The following is a 13,565-nucleotide window of genomic DNA, read 5'->3' as shown; positions in this document are numbered from 1 at the left end:
TGTTTCCATCGATTCCCAAGGCGCTAAGACCTTCCCCCAGTCCCGACTTATTACATTTTACTATTAGGGCTTGTACTGGTAATGTTGGATACCCCCAAATTGGTTGGCGATATGAAAAAAAAGGTGGAATTTGGGGTCGTTGTTTGAGGGTTCATGTTGCAGTTCCAGATGAAAGTCTGTTTAAATGTGCATGAAAACTGTGATGAACACTTGTTATGAATTATTTTAACACATATTTTTTATAAATAAATTATGAAAACTAAAAACTGCCATAAAAACTTGCTGTTTTGAACCTCATATTTTTAAATCATACAAATCAATCTTTCTGCTGGCATTATTATGTCAGACATTTCATTTGCCAGCTCATTGAAATGTGGGAGGGGCAGGCTAAAAAAAAGTATTGACAAATTTTATATAAGATAGGTTTATTCATTTTTTCATATAAAAAGTAGAGTATCAAATCAGCTATTAAAAGGATCTATTAACCACCTACAATAAAAAGCAAAATGAATATCCCTCAAATCTTAAAAACACACCTACAAAACTTCATTTATATGGATAGGAAGTTTACATTTTGATCATACATACCATGTTAAATATTGTGAGAACATATGCTGTGATTTTATCACTTCCATGTTTCTTGATCATATGTTTATCCACAACGACCAGTGTCTCGACATATTGACTCCTGTGAACATTCCCTGCTATTGAACGGCGTTTTCTGGTTTGTATTGAGGATCCGTTCGCATCAGGATATTCATCCAGGAAAAAGACTGGTTCTTCAGGAGGGTGTGGTTGAACTGTTTAAGTGAAAAGAAAGATTAAAAAAAATAGATTAGATATAAATTTAGTCTATTAATTGCAAAATTGATTGATAAATTCAACAAAACGATTGATCTCAATGGAGAAGTAACAAAAATCATTTCAAAATGTTACACATATAGGTTGAACATGCCAAAAGAACGTTGACAAGATGTCCTTTTTTTGCAGAGGCATTGGAGAATTGTATGGTAGGTGCAGTTACCCAAAGCAGAAAGAACAAAATATTGTGCAGGCTGCCTCTATATTTTTCCATGCAAATATTAAAAGGTTGACTCCTAATTGGTTGTCTTTACAGGATATGGTTACGGTACTCCAATTGTTCTAGCCCCTGTTTGAAACATTTAGTACATTATCGTTTGATTCTAAACCTAGAATTCATAACAATTTAACTTAGAATGAATCAAGAAGGAAACGGATTACAATTCAGTACGTTTTACTGTTTATAATGTATATCATTTGAAGTTTTTTTTAAACACTACACGTTGGGATATTTTTGTGTTGACTATATGAGGTTTTCTTCTCCTGCTGTCAGCCACATATTGTTCCAAGAGATTTCCTGAATTAGGATTCCATCCTCCCACCCACACCGGTTATTTCCGTCCTTCATCGTATGGATGTTGATGGAGGCATAGAAAATATTACCATCTGTAAACAGCGCTACAGTGACAAAGGGAAGGAAGTGTTTGTATGAATGAATAAAAGCTCTTCCATTTCTGACAAATGTCAATGGGATGAGAAATTTGAACAGTACTGAAATGACTTTCAAGAAAATAAATCTCCTGCCATTTGGATAGCCTAGAGCATAGGCTATTGCAATGTGTCGTCCATATGATAACCTCTTATATAATCCAAACATATTTTCTATAGGCAATACGAGTCAATTTTGATATAGCCCTAGTTTAGAATTCTTGAAATCCTTTACAAATGTGTTCATGCAAAAGTCATATTCTGTGATAGATCTCCTACATGTTAGATGTGCAATTAGGAAAGAAGTTTTTTTAATGGCAGAGCTTATTTTTTCAAATAGAAAACAATTTTTTTTCTTACTGCTATACATATATTCATCTCTTTAAACTACATTTACTGAAGATAACATACGGTACTAGACATTGCTTCTGCAGTACATAAGAAATTAAATCATCTTGACTTTCTATTCGTGCAAGGAAAACATAGAACTGGATATATTTTCGAGGGGTTTCGAGGGGTTCGCATTCACGTTCATTTCCTGAAATGATTCGATTCAGACAATTGGAAACAAATGTTTAGGAAAAAGATGAGAGTGCAGGCTTCAGATAAACTTTCTCAGGGGGTTGCAGTAGTACCCCTTAGTCTACGAATCAAATCCGTTCCTATTAGCATCATGCTACAGGTTTATCCCATGGTGTCATTCGAAGATAAGTAAAATGTGTTTTATTTCCAACAAAATATAACCTTGCATCTCTTCAAATCGGTTTTGATTGTCAAAAGAAATGTCATGCACGATTTTAGCATTAATGGATGCAATGGTTAATATAGAACATACAATGTGGTCAGTTGGGTAAACTAGGTAAAAAAAATGATAAATCAAAATAGATTGTTTATGAAGAAGAATGGTGGAGATTCAACTATGTGAACAAAATCTGCAATAAAGTTCATTACTCATTTTTTAAATACGGTTAAGAACAAGATTTAAAAATTGATCATAAAAATGACTGTTTATTCAATAAATAGGGTGTCCCCTGAGATTATAAGATACAATTTTCAAATATTCACAGTAGCAAGATAGTTCAATACTTTGAAAGTACTAGATTAAGTTGATTTATCACAGAAATGTAAACACATTTTTCTAATCCACAAGAGATATCGATAAAATCTTGCAATTAAATGAGTAAAAGGAAATGATTGAGATAATGCAATAACTTGATACGATGTAATTCCACATTTATGTAGTTAACATGAAGATTTACTATAATTACAACATTCCCTTTATATACCAAATGTGATTTGAGGATAACAGGGTTAATTGAGCGCAGTAGGAAACTCATGCCCTGCACTTCACACCCTATTCATTATCGAAAACACATTTACTTGTCAAATGGTCTCAATAATAAATCAAGACCAGAAAGCTGTAATGTCTGATTTGATTTGGTGGGTGATGTCAAAATGGGGGTAATTGCCCCCCCCCCCCCCCAAATAGCTTGTGGATAGTCAGCTCATAACACAAAATGACAATATGACATTATCTCTCTCTCTCTCTCTCTCTCTCTCATCTAACTCTCTTTCTATTCTGTTGTATCTGCAACCTCCCCCCCCCCCCCCCCTTTCCCCCTCTCTCTCTCTCTCTCTCGCTCTCTCTCTCTCTCTCTCTCTCTCTCTCTCTCTCTTCCATTCCATTCCATTCTATTCTATATCTTTCTTCTATCTATTCTTTTTATTCTATCATATATCCCTCTATTTTAATTCAGGCCTCCAAAACATAGAAAACAATACTCATGTTCCTCTATAACTGTTAACAGTTGTTCTTTCTGATAAAAATCGTTAAAAAATCATCTGGGAGAATAACTGTTGAAAAGGGTGCCCCTACTCTTTCACAAAGGGAGGGGGCACCCCCATGTGCTTTTGATACATGACAGATCTACCCACCTTAAAAATCCTTCCAGTACAATGGGGGAAAAGCCCTCCGAGACATGTGAATTGTATAATCTTCCCTACCAATCTCAATACCAAGTGCATCGACGATACGAAGAACTATCATTTCTACTTTCTTTGCATCCCACTCAACTAAAATATTGGAACCATCCATATTATCTGATCTTCCAGAGCAGGTTGAATGCACTACGCGCAGTCTCATCTGGATTTTGACATCACATTGTACCTAGGACCTTGACACACAGGGAACCTGACCAACCTGAAGAGCGAAACGAAACCCACGCTGTCTCCCATCCTTCCTTCGTAAACCAAACCTTTTTTTTTCTTCTCGTCTTTCAATTACATCCTTTCTTGCCTTCATAACTTGCTCCAAATTTCCCCTTGAGTTCATCATGATTGAGCATGTAATAAATGTAATGTACATAGACCCCATTATCCTTCATCATTGTACATCAATCATCACAAATATATATCCGGCAAATAAACCTTAAGAACTAAAATCAAACAAATTTCTTCAGAAACATTTAGAGCCAGAAGGGCATTTTGGCTCTGAACAGATGATAAGATTACACATCAGATTGTCATTATGTAGACCTTTGATAGAATAATAGAAACTTTACCATTTAAACTTTTTTTAAAGATCTTAAAATATTGAATAGGTTTATATATTCTACACTTATGTAGTCACACACTAGGTTAGGGGAACCAAGACCAGGAGGACAACTTTTGATTGCATTCATTTACTTTAAATCCATAAAATTTTGCTTGAAATGTTCATGATTTTTGTGAATGGTTCATATTTGTGAAAGTTTCATGGAGCAAATAAATGAATCACAATCTAAAAAACTACAGAATCTTTGTAATTCATAAAAGCTTCTTGCTGTGAAAATGATCTTCCTTAAAAATTTGTGAAAATGCCTGGATTTACAACAGTATCAGTTCTTGATGTCCAGACCATGATCAAAAAATAAATGCAAGACAGGGTTCGTTACTTTATCTGAACAACAAACTTTTTTATCATCTGTTCCATTTAACCCTTACACAATACCAAGTCTGGATGATAGACCACTGGTCTAGAAGTAGCAAGTGTTTCTGAATGACAAACATCACTACCAATAACAATAAAATGGCACTCTAAATTGGAATGGAACATTTGGGAATAGAGGTCAAGAACAAATTCAAAGCCGAGAGATATATCAGTACAAATTTCTTATATTTCTATAATCATAGTTTTTTTTTCCCACAAAAGAGAAGGTTTCTCTGAAAGCTATATATCTGCTGACACATGAGTTTTATGGTAACAGCCTCCAAACAGTCAAAAAATTAAATGAATGTGACAAATTGCTTTCTATATTAAATCATAGTTTTTTTCTTTTAAAAAAAGAGAAGGTTTCTCTGAATGCTGTATATCTGCTGACACTTGAGTTTATGGTAACAGCCTTCCAACAGTCACAAAAATTTAAATAAATGTGACAAATTATATTCTTGTGATCTTTCTTCTTATTTCTTATCAAAAGCAAATGATAAGATGACAATAATTATGCTAATATCAGTATGAAAAATAAGATAAATCAACAATGAAGGCCTGTTAAAAATAAGTCTACACACAATTTTGTTTCAAAGCTTTCCTTAATTTAGGTTTAGTTTAGTTAGTTTCATGAAAATTACAAAAGTTACAGTCAGGGTTTAGCTCTGGTAGAAATTGTGAATTGTCTTCATTTAGCATCACACCTGCAATGCAATAAGCTAGGAATACACTTTCAGGGAGTCAAAGAAAATAATTCTGTCACTGGACAAAGAATCAGATATTTTGATAGGGTCCATACACATGAATTCTACACAAAGGCCACCATTTCATTCATAGAGCTCATTATATGAATATCAATTCAAATACCGCTTGACGTCATAATGGCTGAATAAAGATGAATTGCATCCTTCCTTTCTGTTATACAGATTGTTTGGTAAAGCAATTAGGAGGGTCATATCTACCCTTATGAATATACCATTACCACTTCGGTGGGCAACCATTTCAACCAGCATTCTTTTATCACAAAGTTATGGTGACAGGCGGGGTCAGAATCAATACAGATGTAGAAATCATTTCACTAGGTTAATATACGTTTGATGACAATATTAATTTTCAATTTACTTTCAATTTACAAGTAAGTTATGTGAGATTTCAGCTATTTCAAAACATGCGTGTCCCTTGTAAGATGAAGAAAACGTATTGTGCAACTTTGATGATAGAGATTAGTCATATAATTATTGTTTTTAGTTGATGGAGTTTTAAAAGTTTAAACCCATTCCCTACTGGAACCAACAGGGGGGGGGGGTCATGTATTAAAACTATGGGGAATATGACAATTCAGTAGTCAATGGGAACTTCAGAGAGATGTATGTCTACACAGCAATATCAAGATTTATAATCTCTCTAGAAAATACAAGCATCATCTATTGTGTGGGGGCACTGTACAGTGTATCAGTAAAAGCTTTTTTAAAATCTAACATATCACTACCTTGCTTCATTTTCCATGATCAAACAGATCATGATCAAAATAAGAATGAGGCAAAGAATCAAAAGGAAATAAAAGGGAAGAAAATACTGGTACTTAATTTAAAAATCAAAAGAAGGAAGAACATGAAGAATAAACTTTCTTAAAGATGTCCTATCTAAGCCTCTTTTGTCCCAGATTTTTAACCTCTATCATCAACTTAACCCCACTCAATTTTCTCTTTTCAAGAAGTGCGGAAATGGAACTTGGCAAAATTTACCCAACACCAAGGAAGAGTAGACCATTTGAGCAAAGTTCTCAGGGATTACTCACAATGCGTTCTGATAGCTACTTACCAAACCTCACTGACTGACACACCAGTCACTAACCATAACATAACCCGTCCCCATAAACCAATTGATTCTCTCATCGTGAATCATAGAATAGGAGAGAAGTACTTTCAGGTTTTGAGGCTGTGTTCTCATTGGAGGATGATATCCAGACACTTTGCCTAAGCTTGGAACTGAGGCAATAGTGTTATGCTTTTTGACAAACAACTTCAGCTATTGAATCGAAGTGAGACAAAAAATAGTTTTTCACTCGCACCATAATTTCGAAGAACACCACTCAGCATATACATTCAAAGTTAAGTAACAATTGTATGATTTAAATAATTTTTTCAGAAAGGCAACATAATGCAATATCTAATGACTTGCTGCTGTTCTCGACTTCCACCAATAATTTAAAGGTACTGAAAAAGGAATAAGAGGAATTAAAAAGGTTTATGATAAAGATTTGAATGAATGAATGAATACCCTTACATAAAGGGGACGAAGGAAACCTTTAAAAAAATTATCCTAATATTGAACTATTTGCAAACCAAACCCCCTTTATTGTAGACACACACAATATAACACCCTTGACCAATGCAATAAGCCAAACGATCAGAAATAATCACAATGAGGATGTAACTTGTAAAGTATGAACGTAGCTATAGAAAGGGACTAGTGTCTAGCCGTTGACCCCAGTTGACCTGGGATGACACTACTAGTGTCTGGCTGATCATAACAGCTGGTTTGTGAACAGACCTGTCATAGCAGCACATGATGCACCCTTTCTGGTGCAATCCCCTTTGTAGAATCCTTTTCTTTTTGCCCTTTTAAAAGTAATATATTCAGCATTTTCTTTAAAGCCCCACTGCACTACATATAGCTATATACTTGCGCCCTCTATACAACCAACAATGCCTTTACAGTACCTGTTGATCCCCATGATGCCCTTTTTCTTATGTTAATTGATAGTTGATTTGATGAGATAACCACCTGCCAGTGACCTTGCAGGGAGGTCTAATCCTCCCTGGCCAAATAAGTGCAGAGGGGCTTTAAGTAGTGGTTCAATAAACAAGTTTACTAACATATCAACATTTATGAATGTTTCTTTCCTGGGGACCTAGTGTCAAGTTAACTTGTTATTAATGAATGAACTACAATACTTGGAATCCAACATTATGTGTTGCTATGCCAGGTAAGCCTCAGACAAGCTTCTAGGTTGTCAAGAACAAACTTTGCTTAAAAACTTATGCATAAATTTCAATGTGTTAGTAACAACATTCTATTGCCTATTTACATGTATATATCACATATTTTTCAAATATTCTCAAGTCAAAATAGATGCAGGAAAGAATGATTCCCTTGTTTATCTACATAAAGGGAAGTCTGGAGATAATGAACGATGTGTCATAAATCTTTGTGAACATATGAAACATTGTTCTCTTGTATTATTTCCAAGAAGAAGCTCAGCTTATACCAGACACTTTAGGCAGAAACCAATGGGACCATTCCAGCAATTCTTTCTGCGGGCTCACCTACATATCTGGACTATTTGATATGGGACCTCAAGACTTTGGATTAATATCCACAGACCACATCTCAAAGATCTCTTCAGTGGATCCTTTATCCTCTGGAATTAGTCATGGAGTGGAGTTATACCTCAGATGCCACACAGTATGAACCTCATGCATGATAAAATTCTTTATAGGTGACTTCAAGATTGGACCATCTTTGGCAAGATTTAAGGTCCAAATGATGCAAGTTTTAAAGCACTTCCATTGTTTTCAAAGATGGAGGGAACATGAAGGATGTGTCCATCACCACAATGTTTTGTATTCTCTGTATTGGAATGCTGGTGCCCACTTTTTCTAAGTTCAGTTTCATTTATTTATTTATTTATTTTTGTTGCTATGCTATGACAAAGGTTCTAACCACATCTTATATATACCTGCGTGCAAACTATATCCCTATATAAGTACCAATCTTCTGGTTCATCAACTCAATTAACTTTTAAAAAAATACATCATGCATATTGCAATAGACACAGTGCTCATTTAACAAAATCACATATAGTGTACCTGCGTGCGAGTGACACTTCTACAATTGTTCTGTCGGACTGCACTAAGATCCGAAACTAACATTCACTTCAGTACAATGACAGTTCATTGTGGTCAATCGTGTTATGGTTGTCACCACAAATATGCATCAGCAGCTAGCATCAATCTGACTGCAGAGATCACTCATATAAATTATGGTTGAACATGAATCATTATGGAAATCAATAAAGAGTACTCTGTTCTTCTGTAATATTTCTGGAAAATCTCTGAAGTCACTCTCAATAACCTCAAAAATATTGATGGTCTCCAGGGATGCTCAAGCAAAATATTCTTGAGGGGGAAAATGTAAGAAGTTCATACTACGAACAAATACTTTCATCAAAATCAACAACCATGGATGTCTAATATATCTAGGGAAAGTTGCCACAAAGTTCTTTCAATGAGTGAACATGTTCATTGTATTAACTTGTTACCCCCACCACCACCACAACCACCAGTAGTACTACTAGTAGTATAATCTTTAGAATCAGACATTGATTTACCCCCACCCCCCCCCCTCTCTCTCCCTCCATCTCCCTCCCTCTCTCTCTCTCTCTCTCTCTCCCTCTGTATCTATCTCCCTGTCAGTCTCCCTTTCTCTCTGTCTCTCACTCTCTCTGTCCCTCTATGTCTGTCTCTATCTCTCTCTCTCTCTGTCTCCCCCTCGATTCCTGACTCTCTTTACGAAGACCTGAACTCGTAACAATGATCAATCCTGAATAACATTTCCAGCAAATATGTTTCCAATCAAGCGCAGTTTAACCACCAGAATAGGAACTTCAAAGGGTCACATGAGCCCCAACAATGGATTGGAAAATTGAAAATCAACATCAAATATCATGGAAGGTCGGGGAATGTTAAGTCTGTTCATTACGCATACTGATTGGATATAGTATAGAGCTACTGGAGAACAGGTAATGTGGGTCCTTTTCTTTCCCAAGGGTGTTTGAACATGCGAGGCAAAGATTAACATTTTTTCTTCGCTTCAACTTCAAGAAGTTCATCCCACCTTTTGGCAGGAAGAAAATGCCAAGACGTGAATATTTCGAAAGGATTTGTTGCCACAAGTTCTGCCAAGGTACGATTATTAAGAGCTTATTTCACTGTTTGTAGTATCATTAATGACCTTACAACCTAAAGACAGATCATAATGTAGGCGCCATTGCAGAAATAATCAGGAGCTCCAAAATAATTATTGTGAGAAAAACAAAATTATAAATACAAACCTCTGTGGGAAAACTGCACTTTAACACAAGGCCTAAACAAACTCTCATCGACAGAAAATATCTCTACACCAGATCACTGGGGACTCCTAGTACTATTTAAATTAACTCAAATGTGCAATAACGAAATCATGATGTACACCCTGATAAATATACAGTGTATAACAGGTTTAGGCCAACGAAAGACAATTTTTCTTGTTTTGTTAATGCATACATCTAACTGAAAATATCCAGAGAAATACTCTCAAGTTTAAACAAAGTCTGTTTTAATTGAGATAATATTTCTTTCTCAGGCCACTCATAACTTCTCCATTTGATAACTCTTTGTTACTATTCAAGTTCTCAAAAAAATAAGTTACAGAAATGTACTTTGAACACTATCGAATTGGCATGGAGGCCTTCAGCTTTCTTTTAATGATATCAAGTAACATATCACATCCATAACTAAAGTAATGATTATAATTGAATAGGTTTATCTTATGACGAATGACAAGAGGCATACACCTTGACATACATCAATCTCACTCCATCCCGATTGTTACACTCAAACCACTTGAGTTGATAACAATGGAGATGTCTGGATCAACAGACTAAGATAATAGGTGGGGTCCCTGGGAATTTTGGATCGCCCTCGTTTGGCAAGAAGAGGAGAGAGAGGAGGAGAGAGAGGAGGAGAGAGAGGGAGGGAGGGAGAGAGAGAGAGAAAGAGAGAGAGAAGGGGGTGGATAGACAGACGCAACACACATAGAAAAACAGAAAGAGAGAGAGAGAGAGAGAGAGAGAGAGGTGAGAGAGGTGAGAGAGGGTCTAGCCTTTATCCAAACACTGCAGGGGGTCTAGCATGACCTTAAAGTGACCTGAGGAGGAGGGGAGACCTTGGAATATGAATCATCCTTTGATGTTGTGGTCTTTGGAAGGAAACTCTGTAGAGGACCAACTGAAAGAATGCAAGGAAGAACTACATCTTCTAGCCAATTCTAACAAAAATATATATTTTAATGTTTTCATCCTCATCTTTTAACCATGGAATTGAAACATATTTTTCCAGTTATGTTTGAATAAGAATATGACCACCTTGAATGGGAAGTCCACCCTGATAATTAGCTGGTATCGATAAAATCAGAAAAAACAATGAGATAAGTCCACCCCTCCCAAAAATGGATGATTCTTTTAACCAGAATCTGTCACTGAACAAGTGTCTTTCTATTGAAGAGGAGGTAACAGGGTCCCCTACTGTACAAGCAGTAAAGAAAGTCCACAAAAGCATTGTTTGGTGTTCATAAAACTTGATACATTCCCATTAACAGCACCATGGACAGCTTCATCCTACAGATGAAAACTTACACCAAATCTTTATTTGCTCCAAATCTTTGTTCTAAAGCTTTCTACTTTTTTAAAGTTATTCCCAAAGTGCATTCCAATATCTCTCTACATAACTTGGGTTACCTATTTGATCTCATCCCTAGAAATGAAAAATAAAGTTGGCAGGAGAGAAAGAAGGAGAGAAGGAGACAAAATTTGACACCTCTACTTCAGACTTAAGCCATGAGAATTGGTGAAAGACTTTCGGTCTAATTCTCTTGGCCCGTGAAACACCTCTTGGAGTTTGGGCCATCGTTTCGCACCTTACGCCATACATAGCGGCTTTATTTGGAGTTGCTCTCTGGGGTGCTGCGGATAAAAATAGTAATCCGAAACACTCTGGGAATTGTTCGAAGTAGGTCCACCTCACCCATGCATTGATTCGTGGAGGTGCAAAACAGAATCCGACTTGAAAAACATTTTCTTTCTTCAATTCTTTCTTGGGATCGATAGTTTTCTTTGGAATTGGGATGAATAATATACAGAGTATATCCTGTAATTGGTCTCATGTAGGTTCTCTTTCATTGAGTACTCTCGAAAACAAGAAGTATCCTTCTTTTCCCTTCAAGCTTCAATAAAAGATAAATATTCAAGAAATCTGTTAACTCAGAGAGCCTGAATTATGAGACAGTTCCATTATTACCACCTGTAGAAATCTCACCACATAGTTTCTGAACTTTACTGACAAGCCTACATGTACAACATCCAATACATTGTCTGTTTTTTCATAGCTAGGGTCATTACAATATGAATCTAAACAGATAAAAGAGATATGGAAAGGAAAAAGCAAAAGAGTGGGAAAAGAATTAGAAGGGGGTAAAGAAAAAGGTACGTAAGGGGAGGGGGGGGGGCAAAAACCAGTGAAAAGAAAATAATAGCACCACTTAAATGATAGAAATAGATAGAGAGACAGAGACAAGCAGACTGAAATACAAAGAAAGAGTATTTTCACCAAGGCAGAATGGTAACTGTCAATCATTTTCAGGAGGTAGATTTAAAATGTACTTGTATTTATAAGAAGAAAAGATAATAATCTTGTAGCATTTCCCAGCATGTCACTAGTTAATGTGCTTGTACAAGCAGGACAATTTCATGCCTAATTTGAGATCCTTGAGACCCTACCTTGGAAAACCTTCCCAGGACAGAATCATCAATAATGGTATCATTTTTTAACAAGGAGAACTATTGAAGAATAGACCACAATCACGTTTTGAAATAACAATGTCTCTATAAATGTCACTTAAGAGGTACTGTGATAATGATGTAAAAAATACAAGAGTTTTTTTTGTGAGATAAGAAATTTTGCCCAAAGAATTGTCTCCTTTTTACTCCAGCAGTCACTAGAATTGTAGTAATCCACTCATCCACTGTGAATGTACTGATCTAAATTTACAAAGGTAATCACCAGAATATAGCAATGATTTCTTTGCAAATACATATATTTATCCAATCCTGTGTATCATGATTCTTCTTCTCCAAGTCTAGCCAAGTTTTTCAAATAACGTATATCATACTTGTAATTCCAAGAAATAATTAATTTCCCCAAAACTATGAATAAACAAATGTCTTCTAATGTCTTCCAAATAAATTTGAATAGTAATTAAATAGTATGTTGACAAGGTATGGAAGTCTATGAATCAAATTGAATGGTAGTCAATTTGTACAACATACAGAAAATCAATGGTCTATCTACATGATTTCAAGTGATATTTTAATTATACCTTTTCTTCTACCATACAATTTGTGGATGGCAAGTGCAAGTTCTTCCTTTAACACCCATGAAAACGGTTTCCAAAGCCAACCAATTTATCTTCCATTAGTCCAAGGGGACCTTTCAAATTCGTTATCAACCTACAGCCCATCCAAGATACCTTGATAAGACTTCAAGAGACTTCAAGTGCAGTTGAAGAAGCTACTCCAAGTCAAGTAGAACCCCCTAGGTCGAGGGGCCCCTGTAAACATGGCAAACTAGATACATACACCCTTTATCTCCCCAATGGTAAATATTATGACATTTGATGCGAAGTTGGGTTTGACAATTTCCAGTGGCAATCGAGGCCTAGATCTTTGGGACTCTCTGGCTCTTGAGGTGAAGGGTTTTGATGGTGTTAGCACAGTTAAACTTCAAGCAGTTTTACTTGTTTGAAGTAGAGTATCATTTCAAAGGAGTAATACCATTTTTCATATATATGCAGAAGGAAATCAGCATTTGTTTCCCTAGTTTCTATTGGGGACAGTTCACGATTCTGACTAAGAACTTAAAGGTAAAGACCAGTATTGGAAACGCCCCAATTTCAAAAAATGAAATGGAAGCTCTCATTACCAATCATGTGAAAGAATATGTTTTGACTAATACATGATGATAAAAAATTTGCCGGGAAACCGCCTTCCAATTCATATATTTGGTAAATTTGTTTCTCTCATGGTCTGTGAGAGATATAGGGTAGTCCCATATACATCTTTCTGTGTGTAGTGCTTGTAACTTTACGAAGAATGGGCCAAATTTCTTATCATTTTGATGATTCCAGAACCTTGCAGATGCTAGATGCTAGATGATCAACCTTTTCTGATCGATTCCACAACGTTTCTTTCACAATGCAATCGCATGACCAT

The 13,565-nt window shown here is 35.8% G+C and overlaps 1 protein-coding gene across 1 annotated transcript in view; it reads right to left on the bottom strand.

Moving 5' to 3' along the window:
* Nucleotides 1-13,565, bottom strand: part of LOC574964 (A disintegrin and metalloproteinase with thrombospondin motifs 18) — a 92,964-nt gene that overhangs the window by 63,667 nt on the left and 15,732 nt on the right. Inside the window, exon 2 of the mRNA XM_011678605.2 lies at nt 589-800. Coding sequence (XP_011676907.2) covers nt 589-800 — 212 coding nt within the window. The remainder of the gene's footprint in view (nt 1-588; nt 801-13,565) is intronic.

Source organism: Strongylocentrotus purpuratus, unplaced genomic scaffold, assembly GCF_000002235.5.
Source record: "Strongylocentrotus purpuratus isolate Spur 01 unplaced genomic scaffold, Spur_5.0 spur5_scaffold_8, whole genome shotgun sequence".
Classification (NCBI taxonomy): Eukaryota; Metazoa; Echinodermata; class Echinoidea; order Camarodonta; family Strongylocentrotidae; genus Strongylocentrotus; species Strongylocentrotus purpuratus.
The sequence above is the reverse complement of the archived record's forward strand: the minus strand, read 5'-3'. Positions and strand labels throughout refer to the sequence as shown.